This window comes from Camelus bactrianus, chromosome 25, assembly GCF_048773025.1.
Source record: "Camelus bactrianus isolate YW-2024 breed Bactrian camel chromosome 25, ASM4877302v1, whole genome shotgun sequence".
NCBI classification, from domain to species: Eukaryota; Metazoa; Chordata; class Mammalia; order Artiodactyla; family Camelidae; genus Camelus; species Camelus bactrianus.
The window spans coordinates 4,549,698-4,570,466 of record NC_133563.1 but is presented as its reverse complement, the minus strand read 5'-3'; the positions used below and the strand labels follow the sequence as shown (position 1 = coordinate 4,570,466).

The window sequence follows — 20,769 nt, the reverse complement described above, 5'->3', positions numbered from 1 at the left end:
ACTACAGTGTTAACTGTAAAAGCCCAGAGATGAGATTAAAATAGTGCTTAAATTTCACTCACAAACACATACTTTACTTTTTAAAATTTTTAATGAAAAAATGAGCAAAAACATGGACGCTGAAGTTGGCAGAATAAAGGAACAAGACTTAGCGCTACTTCTAAAAAACCAGTAGTAACTGGGGATGCAGCTCCTGCTGATGCAAGGAGGCCAGAGTTAAGGAAGGGAAGATTACTGAGAGTGACTGACCTGAAGGAAGGCAGCCTTCAGGACCAAAGGTGTAGGAACCCAGAAATACCGAGTAGAAGGGCTGAGAGCAAAAGGCAGGCCCAAAATGCAGAGAAAGAAACAGGCTTATATGCCAAATCCAGCATTTCTTTCCCTCTATAATTTCAAAGCAAGAGAGGGCCCCTCTATTGTTTGCTCTTAGTAAATCTTACACATCATTTCTCTTTAGAGGGTGAAGTAGCAAAGATAATTCATGTCCATCAAGAAATTCCAGTTCCCTGACTGGACCTAGAAAATGTTCATAATGGGGTTCCAATGCTTAAGGTGGCTTCTATAAGAAGGAGGCAGGATTTTGACAAAGGTGAAAACAGTGGTCTTTCCCCCAATTTTTTTGGAATAAAAAATTCAAACATAGAAAAATTGAAAGACCAGTTTAATAAATACCTGTTTACTTGACTTCCTGTGAATACTCTGCCATACTTGCTTTATGTATCTATCTACACTGACAGTTTGTTAAACTATGTGAAAGTAGTTGCAGGCCCATCTCACCTCTAAATACTTCAATATGTATCTTTAAGGACAAGGACGTCTTCTTATGTAATCACAACTTCAGGATCACGCCTAAGAAAATTTACAAGAATTCTGGTGCTTCCTAAAACTAGTGCAAATGATGTCAAAACCCCTAGCTTGCTGTGTGAACAGAAATCAAGGGTCCACAGTCTAGCAGAACATTCCATCCTGTGTACCTACTGCACACACTTTTCTCTGAGAACCAGCATCACAGTACAGGCAGGTTATGCACTGCTTTGATCTCAACTTCATTTCCTGTTGTCCGGGATCATGCTGAAGGCCACTACCTTAAGCAAGTTACATTTAAGTAAAAGGAAGAGTCTTCAGAGGTATGAGGCCCCAAGTCAATTGAATTCTACATTCTTGAGCATCTCCTGTGTGCTGGTATCAAGCAAAGCACTAAGAATATAAAAATTAACTGTCCTCAAGAAGCTCACTGTTTTATGAGGAAGACAGACAGGTGAACAAGTAACTCACTGCACAGTATAAACACAACAAAGGAAGCATGTCCACAGCACAAAAGTAACAAGAGGAGCAAGGCTGCAGGGAAAGGAATTATGGAAAGCTTCGAAGAAACCACACAATCAGGCAAAAGTGGGAAGGGCAACCTGGCTGAGTGCACCCACACAGGCACGTGCAGAGAACGCACTGTGTGTGCAGGGACCCACGGGCGCTGCTGCACCGCAGGCAGCGCCGGCAGGACGAGCAGCAGAGGGGACGAAGGCGGGAAGGAGCTCCCACACCTTAAAAGGCCTCTCGGGCCATATGAAAAGCCGTGGTCTCTGTCCTACACCATTACCTCCGTTACCACCAGCCTCCCCTCCTCCCCATACTAGTCAAGCTTTTATACTCCAAGCGCCCACGAATCCTGCACATTTTCCAGTATTCTATACTACCTCCACGCCGAGCCAAGGGAGAGGCAGGACAGTTTTTTACTATTTCAAAAGGTCATATTTTGGTCACATGCTTAAGATTTTTTTCTTTCCTTTTTGCGATAATTAGTAGACATTCAAGTAAATAATATGTAATAGAATGGAAAATAAAACTGATGAGTTTTATTCATCACCCAGCAATAATGACTGTTAACATCCTTTCAGAGTCTTCAACTAAGCATAGGTTTATATACTCTGCACAGAATTCGAAATTCGGAAGCTGCTCCAAATTGTGTAATTTTTAAAACATAATCCCTTACTCTGGACTTCTTTCTCTGATTCCTTTCTCTTTGACATTAACAAGGGAGCAAGGGGCCAACCAGGGAAGGAGGCACACAAAATCCTAACCTGGATGAGACGGTGAGATGTCTCAGTGGCTCTGCAGCAAGGTCACCACGTATCTTTCCTCCCCTGGGGCCAGATCAGGGGGAACCGCAGGAAGCAGCGAAGTAACTGAGCCCAAGGTTAGGCAACCTGCATCACGACATCCTGTGCCCTTGCACGCCGCCTCCCGGTGCTCAGCCACACAGGGGTCACTGCTAAGAGCGGCGAAGGGAGAAGCTACTGCACCCTCTCAATACTGAGCAGCGAGCTACGACTGAGTCTAAATGGAAATGATTATCTTCAAACAAGACGGTTCTCTCATCTGAGACTTTACTGAAGACTGAGAGACTGTTGGGCATAATCAGACAGATAACCTAGATACTAGGAATTGTTGTCTCAGAAAGTTCACTGAAAAAACAGATATAATCCAGTGTCCGAAATTCCAAAGAGAAGGATGATTCACATACAAAGATACATTTTTAGGAACTGTAAAGAAGACCAAAAGTAGGGAAAAACAAAAGAAATCAGTAAGACTTCAAAGAGTTGAAACGAGCTCAGTTTTTTAAAAAATATACATGAAATAAGGAGGAAGAAACAAATAACCAAAGACAAATGTGAAAAATTGGTACAGTCTTACAAGGCTCCCAGAGAAGTGCCAGTTTAAGAGACGATGTACTGAAGAAGAGATGAGGGCGAGGAGGACAACACAAAGTAACACAGCACCAAGGAAGGAACAAAAAATCTGAAGGACCAAACCTATAGCACAAAATGCTAAATCATGAAATGTTTTGTTTTTTTAAATTATAAGGCCAGAAAGAGAGAAAAGCTCACTGCTTATTCAGGGTAAACATAATATTAACACATGAAAGATAGAATTTGAGGGAAAATCTCCAGTCTCTTTATTTTTGATGTTTTCTTCACCCAGAAGCATTTCCAGTTGACCAGAACAGATGTAATTAAGGAAGGAGAATAAACAAATAACTCACCGTCAATTCACCAAATGACTTCTGTCACATGGAAATGACCACTGACAACAAACATGCACATTAGTGAGAATCAGGCTTCAACTTAGAGTCTAACAGGCCCTGACAAAGGGTAAGATGCTCAAATGAAAAACAGGTGCAGCACATCCCTCAGGGCTCCCCCAGTTCAACCCAGGCAGGCCTGGGTATTCCAGAGCTGAAACTGGAGTTCGATTATATCAATGAGAGCAAGAAAATCTGCCTGACCTCTCACTAGCTCAGGATTATACCAAAATGTTGTTTGTTAACCAAATAATATTAGCTTGCATTCTCATAACTGTAGAGTATGAGAAAAAAAATTGTAGAGAGGGCAAACTCAAGTGCTTGAATTACCAAAAACTATGTTTACCTACAAACCAATATGCGTTTGTCCAATCTTACACTGTTTCTTAGAAACTGGAAAAGCTTGCTAAGGAGCATAGCTCTCAAGAAACTGGTACAGTAATTCCACCCTAACAATCCTACTTAGATTAAACATGAATTACCTTTACATATGGGTTACTCTGAAGCAGGAGTGCAGGAACCTGCAGCGTAAGGTATTCATTTTCCCTCCAGTTTAACATAAAAGCAACACACTCCTCAGCAATAACTTGACGAAGAGGAATGTCTGAAAAGCAAAGAAGAAAGTGGTTGGAATTACCAACATGACATTAAAAGAGCAGAGCAAATATCTGCTCAGATTTCAGCTGAACAAATTGACAATCACAGATGAAAAAACAGAAAAATACTAACATTTTATACTTTTCTCTAGAAAGTTTATGATTTCCCAGTAATAAACTGCCATAGTCCTCACAATTATCAACAAAATTCTCTAGTAAGAACATCTTAAGATGCCCATCACTCTGCTGTGGAAGTCTAAGGGTTGGTACCTAGTCTCCACAAATTTATAATTCAAATGAGCAGAGAATAACCACATTAAACAACACAAACACATAATGGTACAGTATAAACTTCCAGCACACTTAGAGCTCAGAAATCAGTAAACCACATATAAAACTGTAATAAATCTGAGTTAACATATTCATTTAAAAATATCTTCCTGATTAAAATGTAATGAATATTCATAAGCAACAAATAACTCACTCATTTAAAGGGTGTTTACTGTGCCGGGGACCATTTTAAATAAAAGATATGGGGAAAAAATCACTCAGAATTGTTTGACCATTATTTCCTTTGAAATGATCATTAAATATACCTTAATATTAAATATGTTGTGCATTTTTGTAGCTCAAAGTATTTAACACTCAGGTTTTAATATATTTAAAGAGAAAAAGAAACACAATAAATACTAAATAACAACGTGAAAACTGAAAATGGAGAGAGCTATGAAACTCCTTGAGTACCTAATATTTTTCAGTCTTTCTAACAAGACTGCGACTGTGGCTATTTAATTTGTTTATATCTCACTATTCCAAAAAGCAACTGGAGACAACAAAAAATAGGCCTAAGAACACAGCAAAATAAAATAAAAATACATTATCATATTCTTAAAGAAGGAATGAAGACAGAAGGGAATTTAATATCCCAATGCACATATGTCAGGTGCATTACGCACTGTACACTTTGCCAAAGGAAGGCCACACAGCTTTCAGCTCCAAGGCCTCCTTTATTCACCGGGCATCCCTCATTAGTTCTCATTAGTGAGTCCTCAGTGGTTCTTAGAGAAGAATCAGCACCTAGAGAGTGGGGTTCAATCATTTTCTTGTTCCCCTAACAGTACATCCTTCCCTTCTCATTTTATGCACTGTTTACAGCACAAACTATGGGACAAGCACATGAACATTCAGTAAGTTGGAGGGGGAGGGAGGGATAAAAGGGAGGAAGGGGTGGGGGGCAGGGAAAAGTGACGTAAACTCCAAACTACTCAAGCGCCAAAAAGGCGGCACCGAGAGACTACAATCATGTAAGCCATTTCCAACCATTTCAAAGAGTGAAAAGCATAGGCTTAAGTTGGACTAATAAGTTGAAAACAGTCTGTCTCTCACTTCATGACTTTAGCCAAATTCCTTAACCTCAGTTTCTTGATTTACAAAATGGGGATAATTAAAGAAGCTACTTCACAGAGCTGCCACGAGGAGACAATGAGTTACGTACCTAAGTTCTCAGAACAATGTCTGACATCTAGTTAGCACTCAATACATGTTAGAGTTTTTAAAATTCTTTGTTTTTCATTTTAGAGAAATCATGTATGAAAAACCAACCTTCAACTTTTAAAAAAAAGTTGGGTTTTTTTTTTTTTTTTACCTCCACTGACTGTTAGTATATATTAATTAGATCAATTCTTTTGATATTGCGGGGCACTGATGCATTAAAGCTCAAAGGTATTCCATCTACAGACTGCTAAAAAGTTGTCAATTCTTCAAGAAACCACAATGTAATAACAATTAAATTAATTCAAAAGACCCCAGAGGGCCAGCAGCCATCTGTTTTGGCACATTATTAGCATTTTTCTTTATGCTTCAATTTTACTATTTACAGTTTATGTATATACTGTACATAAATGTGTACAGTATGACTTAATTATTCTAAATATCTGTTATTCAAATATGTAAGATTAATTCACGGTGAAAGTATGTGACGATGAATACATGTATGTTCGTGTATAACTGAAAAATTGTGTTCTACACTGGAAACTGACACAACATTGTAAACTGACAACTCAATAAAAAAAAAAAATAGTAAAAAAAAAAAGTAAGATCAAGAAACTGCTTTAACTAAGCAAGATGTATACGTAACACAGACAATAATGCTTATGATAAGCCCCTTTTCATACTAAGATATTTATGTTTCCAACTAGACAGGCAAAATCTGTTCCTAAAGCGAACACAAGTGAGTTCCCGACCCACCAGCAATCATTTTGAGGTCTACGGCAGCACTGAGGAAATAAACCTTCAAAATTGAGATTCCAGAACATTTTGATTCTTTTAACAGAATATCTTAAAACTGCAATATAGTTTCTGTAGTGTGCTGAATGAAAATGAGGTCACAGCAAATTAGGGCACTGGTGCCCTTACAAGAGGAAACACACACACACACACACACACGAAAGTCACGTGAAGGAGGCAGAGACCGGAGGGGTGCACCTACAAGCCCAGGAACACCAAAGGCTGCCGGGGGCCACCGGAGGCTAGGGAGAGGCAAGGAAGGATTTTTCTCTAGAACCTTCGAAGGGAGCATGGCCCTGCAGACCCCTTGATTTCAGACATCTCACATCCAGAACTGTGAAAGAATAAATTTCTGATACTTATTCATGGCAATCCTAGGAAATTAAGTTTCCTGTATGTTCCCCAATGTTCTCAAGTGAACGCCAAATCTGAATTGTTTTAAGAGGAAAATAATTTCTTCTTAGATGGTAAAAAAGTCTAGTAAATAATTCTTTTAGATTTTCCCCCCGTTATTTGAGTACTGAATTTCTGAAATTTGGCTTTGTGAAACTGTCTTACCAGGAAGCCTCATTTCCAGATATCCGCGCACCCGACTAATAAGATCGGAGGGAGGTCTCTCTCCGGACTGCCCCGTCCCAGCTTCATGCGTATGAATATCCAAAAGCAGCATCTCATTTAGCATGACCTGGCGAAGCTTGGGTGAGAACTCTGTCACCAACTCCAAACAGGCAGCAAACAGCTGTTTAGCATGGGAAAAGTCCTATAAAAAGAAGTAACAGAATAGTGTGGATCACCTTTTCTCTGAAGTTAAAAAAATAAGTGGATTTATAAGTGCAGAGCAAGGAATAGAAGAATTTAAATGGTTAACATTAGTAATCTTGGGGAGTGAAGCTAGACTATATTTTTCTTTATCATCTCTGCATTGTTTACTTATTATAATAGTCAATTCTTTTGTAACTTAAAAAAACTAATAGTCAATATAATACACATACTATATTACTAAACAAGTTTTATATAAATTATAAAATAACAAAAACAAGTTTTTATATAAATATATTATATACATATTTTACACAGGTATACAATTCTGTAATTAAACACCCTTGCCCATCTAACATAGAATTAGACCTTACATCAGTCAACAAGGTTCCACATTCTAAAATGCTGCATCCAACTCTATTAACTGACTAGTAACTGACTAGTAAATAAATCAAATCAGCTATGATCCAAGCCCTTTCCCACACATCTCCTTCTAATTTCTCCAAAGAGTAGTCTTGGTTCATTTTCTCTCCACATGCCTCCTTTGCTCCTACCTCTTGCTTCTATCCCACTGGGCAACAGGAAGAAGAAATAGCTCTCACAAAACAAAGACCTTCTAATTGCACAATCTTCTGAACACCTCTCAGTTACCTTACTGGACTTCGGGGCTGCATCCCAGTGCCATCCATTTCCTTTTCTCGACATCCTCTACCCCCTTAGCTACCATGACTCCATGAGTCTGGTCCTCATACCCCTCACGCCACTCTTTCTTGGACCCAGTGCTGGATCCCCTAGGTTCTGTATATTCTCCCAGGGGGACCTTTGATGATTTCCAAATCTGTATTTCCAGCTCTCTCTACTTCCCAAATAGATTACAAATTCCTTATATCAAGTCTACAAAAGTATTTTAAAGATTCTTTGGGTTTTTTTTTTTAAGCTTGGAATATAATCTTTACTAATTAAATCCTAAAGAATACAAATAACTATTCATGTTTTCTACTTTTCTTAAAGAAAGAGAGTCATAGCCTTATGTCCAAAACCATTTTTGTATAGTTATAAGGGTAAAGGAAAAAGGATAAACCAAAACACCTTTTCACATATCCTCTCAGGCCTATGACTATGATTTTAAAATCAGGAAAACATAACTGATTCCGATTCCTGGCTTCATGCTGAATTAATAAGGCATATTCTTAACCACTGGTCGATGTACGCTTTTACTCACCTTAACAGTACTGCAGTGTAAACCTTTGGCCATTAGAATGTAAACCAAATCTCTTGTTAAATTGTCTTTAATTCCCAGGATAACACCACTATAGACAGAAGGTACTTCCCACTAGAAGAAATGAAAATACATAAATACACACACACAAAGCCAAATCTGAGTCACTCAGAGGTCATTTTTTAAAGAGAAAGGAAAATGACAGCCATAATGAAATGCTGATCAAAATGAACATATTCACTGTAACGAGCTAGTAATAAAGATTAAATGGACCGGAACTTCCTGAAGGATAGTCTGTAGAAATAAAGAAGGAAAAAACTCCTAGGAGTTTTATATGTATTAACTCATAGGATCCTCACAACAGTACTAAGTAGGTACTATTATCTCCATTTCAGATGAGCAAGCGGAGGTACACAGAAGTTAAATAACCTGCCAAAGATGATACAGCTAGTAAAGTATGGATCTGGGATCCAAACGCAGGCAGTTAGTACCAGAACTCGCTCTCTCAACTATTATGTTATGCTTCCTCACTTATAAAAATGAACACGAATAACAATGGCCAACTAAGGTTTGGGGCAATTTTTCATTTCACTGCACTTGCATGTTCAAACCCCACAATGTAGGTCAATTTCTGGCTGCTTCTTACCACACATTCAGCAGAGGAGGAACGTGCATTTACATCAGAAGCACTGCCACACGACTTTAACTTCACCTGGGTCTAGGGCCTATTCCTAGTATCTCCAGCTACAGTCCAATGAAATGTTTAAAAGCTATTTTCATTTGCACTTCCCACACAGGATAATTTTTAAATAAACAATTTCAGAAACAAGTAACTACATTAGCTTGGCATTTTAAAAAGAATATCTAAAGCCAAAAATGTTCTATAAAGACGTTTTAATGAAGTGGTTCTAAACTGTAGGCTTTAGATTCCAAGAGAGTATTAAAAAACAAAACCAAAAATGCTCTATAAGCACATGGCAGGTATTAGCTACAAACTGCAATAAATAATATACCTTATACACATATTGACAGCTGTATTTAAAAATGCATGTAGGCGCTATGACAATAAATGGAATATAAACTCATTTTTAGTTGTTACTGATTTAATAGTATCTTTTTAGGAAATTTAGTATTTTCTCTGTCAATGGGTGTTCAAAGTGCAATGACCGTCATCTGAAGGTCCTTGACACTGTTGATGAACTGTTGACAAATAAAAGGGGTTCTTATTCTCAAAAAGGTCAGGGAACAGCTCTTCTACATAAGAAAACAAGGGTAATTTTCTTATCTGCTCCTGACAGAAGATTTCTTACCTTATTAGACACAGTCCAGAACTGGCGCTCTGAAGTCATACCATGTAATTCAATTAAAATCTGTCGAATCCTCCAGGGATCCACTGACAGTATCAGCTGATGCTCCAACTGGCCAATGTTAACACTTGCTGAAGCTAAGAAAGCAAGAAGAGATATTCATTTCAATAATGATTTGATTCAAAATATACATAATCCTATAAATATGACAATGCTAATTTACTGAGAGAAACTGCGTGTTTGTAAGTATTGTAAGTTAAAAGCATCTCTCATCCTGAAAACTGTTTTATTCAACATAGTGCAAATTATGTATTAACTTCATAGAGAAAGGCTAACATAATTTGTATTATGTCTGCATTTAATAAGTAAGTGCATTTAATAAATAAAGATAATGAAAATATAAACAGATATAAATTAACTGGTACATGGAAAAAATTATGTGGTATATATGGAAAAATTCAACTTACACAGAGTCTCGTACTTTTGAACACATCGTGTTAAAAGCATGTATAAAATGTTAATTTTGAGTAATAAACATTAAGAACGTGTTTTCTGAAGGGAGTGAATGAGGAGGAGGCCCCCTGTCTTCCCAGAGAACCAAGAAATGATTATTAAAATCCTTAACTACAACTCAGCTTTCAGATACAGTCTTCCATAATGCATTTCCAGCATTCTGTATGTATTAATATCATTTCTTTTCTTTTACAACTGGACAGTCAGATCAGTTTAAATATGGTGAGGTTCAAAGCAGCTAAAAGTTTGCTTTGTTTAAATAACTGAACTCTCCATCTCCCCTGTATTAAGTTTTATAGCTTGTATCTCTTAACGAGCAGCACTGTATTTTCTGCTTACATTTATAAAATAAGAACAAAAATGGAAGAAAATCATCAAATAAATGAGGCAAAAATGGCAATGTTGCCAAAGCTGAATGTTTAGCCAGCAGACAGCACACAGTGATACAGGCTGAGATACAGGAAAGCCTGCACCTTTTTTCTGTTCTCAACCACCCCCCGCCCCTTGTTTTTCACCTTCAAGAAGAACAGCAGCAGAGTTTCGTAGGTCTGCTTCCCCAGCTGGAATCTTTTATGTATCTAGGCCTAAATCGACATTAACTATGCAGAGTCCCAAGACTTAAAGACTTAGACAGAAATGTGACTACAGAAGACAGGTAAATTTCTACTAATTCCCGGCATAAGTGTGAACCGAAACAAGTAAGAGGGCATCCTCAAATACACTGAGGGGCAAAACGCGCCAACGTTTGAGCTAGCAGAGCTGACCTGGGATGTCATAAAATGAAGTTACAGGTTTAATGCACAGATTTACTCTAGGGGACCGCTTCCTCATCTGATCAACAAGTAGCTTTCGTTCTTCATCTTTCAACAATGTAATGAAAAGCTCATGTGAAGAAATCATGAAAACATACTGCAGGTCTTCCAACCCCAGACACACATTCCTAGATCCGTAAGAAATATTGTAAAACAAAAAAGTGTATAATTTTAGTTTGGGGAACAGAATCATATTAACCAATTTTTTATTAAGAAACCATTTTAAAAGCCACCATTTCATAAACTGCACAACAATTTGAAGTAGATTTAAAATCTCTCTTTGGTCCTTATTTAAAACTGTGATTTCAGTGCCACACTATACAAAAAGAATAACTGAGAACCCTAAGCTTTGTGTGGCTACACACTTCTAAACCATGACTGTTCTCAAATACCAGCTATTGCCTTGTTATAAGGTATGTGGGACAAATCCAAAACGGTATTACTTAGAAGATATTTTTCTCACAGTTCAAAGATATTTTTCTAAGTTCAAAATTAAGGAAAAAAGAAAAGAAAGGCACTTACTTTAGAAAAGCAGCCATGTTTCCTTTCAAAGAATCTGAAGCTTTTTCTAAATTTATTGATCTTGAACATACCTAGGGATTTGAGTAATTTTTATTTGAATATGAGTATTTTTAAATAATTATACTACAGTTTGAAAAGGTTAGACTGAAAAACAACTAAATTTTCCCTTCAAACATTTATCACAGATTTAAGAAATTTAAGAGCTGAGACCAAAGAATAAGAATCTATTACGGGAAGAGGGAGTAGAATGTGCCCATTTCAAGGTACTCATATGTAGTAAAGAATAATCTGCTAAGCATACTAACTAGTCCTGCTGAAGTTTATAAGTTACATTGCCAAATTATATGGAGTGATAAACTTTAAGAATCAGTAGTCCTGTCAGAAAAGTGAGAAAGAGTCATCTTAGTTGAAAAGAGTGAATAATAACAGCTAAAGTACACAGAACCAATGATTAAGAATGTTAAAAGGTTTAAAAAATACACGATGAAAATAAATAACAGAAACTATCCACAAAAATACTAGTTTTCTAAAAATAATATTCTTATGTTATTTTGAGTTTATTAGATTAGGCTTCCTTCCCACATATTATTTACAAGAAGTCAAAAAAATTATTAGTGTAGAAGTCCCTAACCTCAAGAAATTGTCAAATATTCTCTAACATGTTGACACAAAAATTAAATTATGCAATACTTGTAGCGGCATTATTCACAACAGCCAAAAAGTGGAAACAATCCTTAAGTCCATCAACTGATGAATGGACACACAAAATAGACACTGAAGAGTATATCCATTCAGTGGAGTATTATTCAGCTATAAAAAGGAATGAAATACTGACTGAACAGGTTACCCTATCAGTATACATCACATCTGAGCATCTTGGAGTATGCACAATGTTTACATTCTAATAATTTTGCCCCACTGTATAAATTAAGTTTGCTGTCATATGTAAGATCTTATGATTAAAAAATACTTGAATGTCCTTTCGTAATAGATTATTCACATACTGAGACACACTGTACATGTGTCATAGGACAACTTAGGGAATGTGTGTTAACTACTGATAAGCAACCTAACATTTCATGTGGACTCACCGCAACTTTTTAAAACTGAAAAACATGAAACAGGTGATGTCTCTGTAGATGCTATAAGCATTCAAAGGGTAATTTAAATCTTTAATATTAATAAAGTTAAATATTTAGATGAAGTGGACAAATTCTTGGAAAAGAACTTCTCAAAATTAATCAAGAAAAAGAACAGCTGATGAAATTAAATCAACGACAAAAAAATCTTCCCACAAAGAAATCTCCAGGCCCAAATACATCAGTGGTAAATGTTACCAAACTTTAAAAGAAGCACTGAGTCCATTTTCACATGAACTTTTCCAGGCTAGAAGAAAGATACACACTCTAATTTATTTATGAGGCACATATGACCTTAATAACAAAAATCAAAGACAGGACAAGGGGTGGGGGGAAGATGCATCAATCTCACACACAAATGTAAAACATCTTAAAATATTAGCAAAGCAAATCCAGCAATATATATGAAAAGATCATGGGATGCACCTAAAACTAATACAATGTTATAGTCAATCATATCTGTTTAAAAAAAGAAAAGGTCACAACCTAGTTGGGTTTATTTCAGCCAAGCAAAAGAAGTTCAACACTTAAAAATTAAAACACTTCACTACGTTAACCCACTTACAAGAGAACAATTACATGCTCATCATGACATAGAAAAAATATTTAATAAAGTCTAAAAATCATTCATGATTTTTAAAAAAGAGCCCTCAATGAATTAAGGATAGATGGAAACTTCCTTCATCAGAAAAGGAGTATCTGTAAGAAAAATCGACAATAAACATCATTCTCAATAGTGAAAGAGGGCAAGCTTCTGAGGCTGGGAAGGAGACCAGAAGCCCACCAGAGCCCCTTGTACTGAACACTGTACTGGAGGTCATCGGCAGCACAATAAGAACAAGTAAAAAGACACAAAAATGAAAAGGTTAGAAAAGGAAAAAAACAAAATGCACCATTTATAGACAAATACTACTTATTTAGAAAGAAACCAAATGAATCTACAGATAAATTAAGAGAATTTTTAAGAGTTTCACCAAATAATTGGAAACAAAGTCATTACACAAAGTTCAACTGTACCTCTATATCAATACATAAACTATTTTCAAGTTCATAAAAAAAAAAAGACTTCTAAGGAAAAATTATAAAGCTCTAAAGGACATTAAAGAATGCCTAACTAAATCAAGAGCCAAACAAGTTCACGGATTAGAATACTCAATGTTGTAAAAATATTAATTTTCCTCAAACTAGTTTTTAACTGTAATGTAATTCCAAACAAAAATCCATCAGGCTTACTGGTGGAACTTGACAATCTGACTCTACCGTTTACAAGAAAACGCAAAAGGACAAGCATAACCAACACAACTTTGAAAAACAAGATTTGTGCTTCAGATGCTATCAAGACAGGGATACTGATGGGTAACACAGGTAAGCAAACAGAAAAGTGGTACCGAACGCAGCCCAGAGACAGGCCCACACACGCATAGACCCTTGGCATTCGACAGAGGTAGCACTGGAGATTGGTAGGGAAAAAAAGATGGAACTTTCAATAAACGGTACTGGAACAAATGGGGGAAAAAATGACATCAGACCCCTGACTTCATTTTATGCACAAAAATTAATCACACGTGGATTAAAGACCTAAATGTGAAAGGAAAGCTAAGCTCTAGAGATTTCAGAGGATAAAATATGAGACAATTTTCACAACCACAGGATATGAAAAGCTTTCTTCAAGACACAGAAATTCACTAATCGTCTCCTTTACAGAAAAGATTAATAAATTTTATTATATTAAAATTAAGGGCTTTTAAAATAATAAAAATAAAGTTAAAACAGAAGTCAAACTCAGAGAAGATACCTGCAATACTTAAAACTGGCAAAGGACAAAATATATTTAAAAAACTGCAAAAAAAAAAAAAAAATCCAACAGAAAAATGAGGCATACCATTTGGAACAGGTTACCTCTAAAGATGAAATCTATATAGCAAAAATAAATGAAAAGCTGTTAAGTTCCTCAGTAATGAAGGAAATGGACATTAAAATCTCAACGAGATACCACTGAACAACGACCTTGTTAGGAAATCTGCAACACCAAGCACTGACAAAGATTCTGACCATGAGAACTCTCATACATGCTGGTGGCAAAACACTTTGATACTGTACAGTAACACTGCAGATACACTTTCTCCAGGAAATGTAGCAGACACACGGTACATGTGCGCACCAGATCTATGTACAAGTATGTTCCAAGCAGCACAATAGCCCCAAACTGTAATTTAACACAAATGTCCATCACTGTAAGAATGAGTAAGTCAATTGTAGCTTGGTCATATAATGTGTAACACCTTACAGCAATGGGGGGGAGGGTGGAATTGTATCTGCACATACCCTGAAAACCATCTCACAAATATGTTAAGTGAAAGACAATTTATTTTGTATGATTTCATTAATGTAAAGTTCAAAACAGGCATATTAAAGAATATTCTTTAAGGACACATACAAAGGTGATATAACTCATGAAAAGCAAGGAAATGATTATCACAAAAAGCAGGATGGTGGTTTCCTCAAGGGGAGGCAGAGGGAGTTTGGTGAGGAGCATAAGAAGGACCTCCAGAATGTTGGCAATGTTGTATTTTTGGAACTAAGTGGTATTAATTGTGCTTTATGTACTTTTCTCAAGGTCTGTGACTTAAAGACTATTAAAGAGGAAGAAAGATCCAGTAGAAACATAGATTCTGGAGCTTATACGAGACGCAAGAAGTGCCATCGGAGAGTTTTTAGTAAACAGGTGGCTAAAGTTTTGGATTAGAGTAAAAAATGGTATGAGAAGTTGAGTGAGCAAGGACAAGATTTTGCAAATAAAAACATTAAAGAGAGAGCAAAAGAGAAGTCGATGGAGGACTAAGGAAAATCCAATGATGGAGGAGAATCAAAGAAAGACACGCAGGTGAGCACAGTGTGTCAGCTGTACCGACTATCAGCCAGGGAGGCAAGTCAGACAAAGACAGAAAAGAGGGCACTGGATTTGGCAACTAAGAGGTCACTGGTAAACTCAAAGCAAAATTTCAAATCAAAACAGGAAAAAAATGTCTTACCTCAAGAAGAAAGTCTATTTTCTCTTTATTAGGCCTAAGAAATAGCTGGTTAAATGGAACACTAACTGTTCTACCTTCCAGGATATCACGGACCGTGTTACAGGCACAGACTTTAAAACAGATTTCGTCTAGAGCTTCATTTCTGTAGAACACAAGAGCAGATGAACTAATTTTTTTTAATAAAAGAAAGGCATATATTACAAAACTAAATTCACAAGAATGAGCCATTTATTCTTGAGAGGTAAGATTTTAGGATATTCAGGCATACAAGTAAATACCTAAGTGAGTGGGGCAAAAAAGAACAGAAAAGTTTTAAATTCAAGGGACAATTTAACTACAGATTAGGTAACAGAATCAAATTCTACTATGTAAATTTCTCTCCCAAGTGCTTTTAATATGGGTTAGATGGAAATTCAAGTAGCTCCCCTGGCCATGTTAACTTCTTATATACTAACAAAAGTGAAAGCATTGTCACAGACATACAGGTAATTTGGAGGTACGTCTTTGATAAACCTGAAATGCACACTTACTCTTTTATTCAAAAATCAAAAAGTAATTCACTTACTTACCCCTGCTGAGCTTTCTGAAAGAGTTCTCTTAGCACTGACTGCCGGAACTGGACAGGTAAACTGAATGTTAAGTTGTCTTCAACAAAAATCTTTATTACCTCCTAGAACACAGACACAAAATTGCATCCATTTCAAAAATCATGGCAAAGTTGCTTTATTTCAAAAAAGTCTTTCCCCCCCAAAAAAAGTTTAAATTCATTTTTAAAAATCTATCTATAATTGAAAATACACATTGAAGAAAATCATTAAAATACCTTGCTAGGAAAATCTTCTCTTTCTAAAAATATTAAATTATATTAAAGGTAAAAATGGCACCACCTGGTCCAATTTTTAAATTGAAGATCATGGGCCAAAAATGAGAGGTGAGAGGACAATCAACAAATAAGAAGCAATTCAGCTATGTTATTAGAGAGATTTTTAAACTTCTCATCTACTTTAAACACTGGTTCATACAACAAACTTTTAAAAATATTAAAAATCATTATTTGAAAATAGTTCAGCTAGAAAAAACATGGGCTAAGAAACTATTCTACTCAATTTAAATGGTTTAAAATATATTATTTAGTGAATTACAGAAATCACTCACATTATTACAGTCTTTTTCTCAGCTCTTATCAAACAGTGGAAGAGGAGAGAAAGAAGGGGTGATTACGTGGGGAGATGGGGAAAAGGATTTCTGGAAACAGCTAAAGCTAGTAGTCAGCTCTACCACAAAAGCACTAACAAGAATGGTTTCAAAACCACAGAGCAACCACTGCTTCACCTCCACAGCAAAACATGAGCAGTGTGGGGACACGCAGGGCCAAGCAAGCCACTTTCCAAATGTGAGAAGACACATATGTTAAGCTGTTCAATAACTTGTTTGATCAGCACAAATATATATGTATATATACTTAATACAAAGAGAATCCTATTACCAAAAAGAAAAAAAGCTAAATATGATTTGTAAGATACTCCTGCATATATAACTGATGTGATAAATTTCAGAGTTGCAAAAAAAAAAAAATTGCATGACACTACTGAGATACACATTTAGTACTTTATTATATGCAGAGCAACATGTGCCTGACAGTGAGTAATATTTCTAAGGTCTTGTTTGCACAGGTCTTACCACCCCAGGGACCTTCTTAAAGATTCTATATGTTATTATAATTGATCCCCACCCTCCATAGACCTGTACTAGGGATATGTAACTGAGAGATCTCTAGCATTTAATTCATCTTATCTGAAATCCACCTTCAAGAGAGTTTAATTTCTTCCCCAGGGCAAAGTAGAATTTGAAAAAAAAAAAAAAAAAAGTAGAGAGTGGCCCACAGGGAGGGAGAGGATGTACTATCCTGTCTCTTCTTCTATTTTCTCTGAAAAGAAATAAACTCTAGTTAAGAAGAGTGAACTATAAACCTAAGCTAAAAGCCCACTTGAAGACACAAAACTAAAGATATGCTATAGCTTTGTCATTTCATGATTTCTGTTTTGAATTAATAAACAACATAAATGTACTATTCACTTTCTAGAACGAAGGCTTTCTGATAGATTTTAAAAGTACAAATTCCATGTGTATATATATACGTAGAAAAACATACATACATATATCTAGAGGGGACAGTAAAAATCTCAACAGAGTAACTTAAGCCCTTCTCATGGGTAAAACTGAGATGATGACCAAGCTCCCTGGGCCCTGTGATGGGTTATCCAAACCCACAAACCTACCAAAACCGCTCTGCTCACTTTCTCCTGCAGTCTTAACAACGTGCAGGGGCCAGTAAGGCTGGGCTACAAGACCGTATTTTCAAGTCAGACACAAGACTTTAGGCTCCTCAAAGCTAAAAGTTCTCTACCTGTAATTTTAAAAATTTAAAGTTCTGCCTACAGAGTTTCTTACAGAATGCACTTAAAATGGGCAAACTCTACAGTTTCAAGACAGGATAATATCGAGTCAGTATCTGTCTGTTGCTTTGCCTTTCTCACTTGATTCTCATAAGAAGCTTAATCATTAAAACTATTTTACAGGCCAATCTGACAGTCTGACCTGCCCCAAATCACACAACTGGTAAATGGTGGTGCCAGGATTTGAACTCAGCTGTCTGGCTCCCAGTGCTTTTCAACTATGTTGTTGTATCCCCATCACACATCTTACCTGATAGTTGCCAGATCTCAAACAAATATGGACTTGACTGTATGGAGTCAATTGCTGAGATGTGCTATCAGAAGAAGGTACAAGAACATCACATGCTTGACAATAGCCAGCTAACCGCTTCTCATCTATGGTACAATGAAGAGATAATGAACCTATCTGTAAAGTAAGAGGTATAGATCATTATCCATCAGTGTAACAGAAACAACAGTCCAGCACCCACTTAGTGCATTTTAACAGTACAAGAAAATGCCAATGGAAAACTCGGGGCTAGAGGAACCGTAAAAAATGAAAAGGTTTTAAGTTTAGAGCAAGAATCAGCAAACTATGGCTCACAGGCCAAATCTAGCCTGTGGCCTGTTCTCATAGAGCCCTTGACCTAAGAACAAGTCTTATGGTTGTAAAGGCAAAAATAACCAAATAATGAGAACATGCCACAGAAACTACAGATGGCCCACAAAGCCTTAAATACCTATTTATCCCTTTACAAAAAAAGTTTGCTGACTCCTGGTTTAGAGTTTTCAGGCCAACGTAAAAAGGTGGACATTATTATCACCCTATGTAGGTATTAGAGTTCAGATATTAACAGAGTGAACACTGTTACAAACAAGCTTTAAATTCTAAAAATACATATACTTGGCAGAGATTTAAAGAACATCAAAGAAAACTCAATCTTCACTCAACTGGAAAAAACATAAATGCTTCTACCAAAACAGAAAAAAATTTTTAAAAGATTTTAAAGACACACTGTTTAAAAAAATTTAAAGTTTTAAATTGCTATACTTGAAATGCCATAAAATTAGAAATCTGATGAGTTCCCCAGGCAACGTAAAATGCAGATTCCCAACAGCTCTAGCACAAATTTAAACCAAACCTCTCACACATTACATCAACATTTCCGGTGAAGAAAGGAAAGATTGAAGCGGCAATTTTCCCAGGTACCAGGCACACAATGACCTAGTTATATACTTTAAAATTCATTTGTCTGAATCATAAAAAGATAAATGCAAATAACAAACACAAGAAAAAGTTTACCCTACCAGGAATTAAAGAAATTCATTTTTTAAAAGGTACTACATTTCACACAACAAATTAACAATTAAAAAAAAAATTCACCCCTAATTGGAGTACCCTTGAAGAAATGTTCCTAAAAAGCAATTTGGTTTTATATATTACAGCCTTTAAAAAAATTAGTGACTGCTGACATGGCAATTCTACTTGCAGGAATCTAACTTGAAAGTATCTAAAGTCTGAACAAAAATTTATGTGTGCAGATAGAAATTTTGCAGTTTTATAATAAATAAAAACAGTAAACAACCTAAATGCCCAAACATTAGGAAAATGAAGTAAATTACAGGATATCTATATAATAGAACAGAATACATTTAAAATGTCTATTCAAATATTTAAGCAAGATACAAAATAGTATTCACAGCATGAGCTTCACTGTATAAAAATAAAGAAAAACTGGAAGAAAATAAACTAAAATAGCAAAAGAGGTTAATTCTAGGCAGTAGTATTACAGATTTTTAACGTTTTCACTACTTCTTTGAACTACCAAATTTACTACAATGAACACTTTTTTTAATCATTAGAAAAATTAATATATACAGATGTTTTAAAGGCCTGAAAATTATGTGACTGTTATAACTATATTTACCTCTGCAATTAGTTCTTTGGTTCTAAAAAATTTTTCTCTGGCATTTTCATAGACAGCAGAATTTGTAGAGCCTTGCTGGAAGTATGCTGCACCCAAATCATAACACACCTAAAATGGTAATGAATACCAAACTGCTTAGAATTTTTTCATGAACTTAAGAGCTGATAAAAGTCAAAATCATATTTCTCTCAGCAAAACAGGTACATATACAGCAAAAAATCATTTCAATAAGCAGCGAAACAATCAATGTTCTTAGTTGCAAGCAACAGAGATCAAGTCTGACTTACCTAAGCAGAAAATGAGTAAGGTTTCAGGTGCTTAAAGAATTAATGGGAAAGTCAAAGACTCAGGCTTGGAAAACAGAGGGGGAAGGAAGGCAAACAGCCAGCAGAGGGGCCAAACGGCCCTGCAGCCATCTCAACACCAGACCACAGCTCGGGTCACCTGCAGCCACCAGCACCAGACACCGAATGCAGCAGCTACATTTCTGCCCGGGAATTTCAACCACGCCAGTTTCCTCATTCATTCCTCAATCATCTCGGATCTAGAAATGAACTTCATTCCACACCCCTTATTTCCATTTACACCAAACCAACCCTAGTCAACAGATACTCATTTCCCCTCCAAACTCCTAAGCTGTAGTAGTCTCTGGTACTCATTACCAAACCACTCTTTACTGATATGCATTTTAGATACTGTTCTGTCCTCTTCAACAAATCAAGAACAGGAATCAAGAATCTCAGCCTCTAGAATATTGCTTTGCACTATTTAATCCACACTTAATGTTTGGCTGCTTTTCATTCTATAGAGCTTCCCCCTGTCTACGGTACAGGGGTGCTAAAGAAGTTAAAAAAAAAAAAAAAAGTACCTACATGTATAGGTAATACAGAAAGATTTATACACACACAGACATACATATATATGTACACATATTACAGCTCCATGTAATTCCCCTTTCCAGGCAAAGACAGAGTATAATACCAAAAAGATACTTTCAAGAATTACTATACTAAAAAAAAGGGTTTTTTAATATAAAAAAAATTACTATACTAACTGACTAACCATTAAAACAAGTTTAAATTCTGTAGTCAAAAGGTGATCAACAGGTTAAAAAAAAAACCAAAACAAATTTGATAATGAAG

The 20,769-nt window shown here is 36.1% G+C and overlaps 1 protein-coding gene across 2 annotated transcripts in view; it reads right to left on the bottom strand.

The window, feature by feature from the left end:
- INTS8 (integrator complex subunit 8) overlaps positions 1–20,769 on the bottom strand; it is a 52,453-nt gene that overhangs the window by 24,488 nt on the left and 7,196 nt on the right. For both annotated transcript variants that reach the window (XM_074352653.1, XM_074352652.1), the window contains exons 7-16: positions 19,628–19,735; positions 17,971–18,126; positions 15,834–15,934; positions 15,265–15,406; positions 11,094–11,164; positions 10,524–10,699; positions 9,250–9,383; positions 7,943–8,053; positions 6,520–6,721; positions 3,562–3,683 (exon numbers count right to left, since the gene is read on the bottom strand). In XM_074352653.1, the coding sequence (XP_074208754.1) occupies positions 3,562–3,683; positions 6,520–6,721; positions 7,943–8,053; positions 9,250–9,383; positions 10,524–10,699; positions 11,094–11,164; positions 15,265–15,406; positions 15,834–15,934; positions 17,971–18,126; positions 19,628–19,735 (1,323 nt within the window). The remainder of the gene's footprint in view (positions 1–3,561; positions 3,684–6,519; positions 6,722–7,942; positions 8,054–9,249; positions 9,384–10,523; positions 10,700–11,093; positions 11,165–15,264; positions 15,407–15,833; positions 15,935–17,970; positions 18,127–19,627; positions 19,736–20,769) is intronic.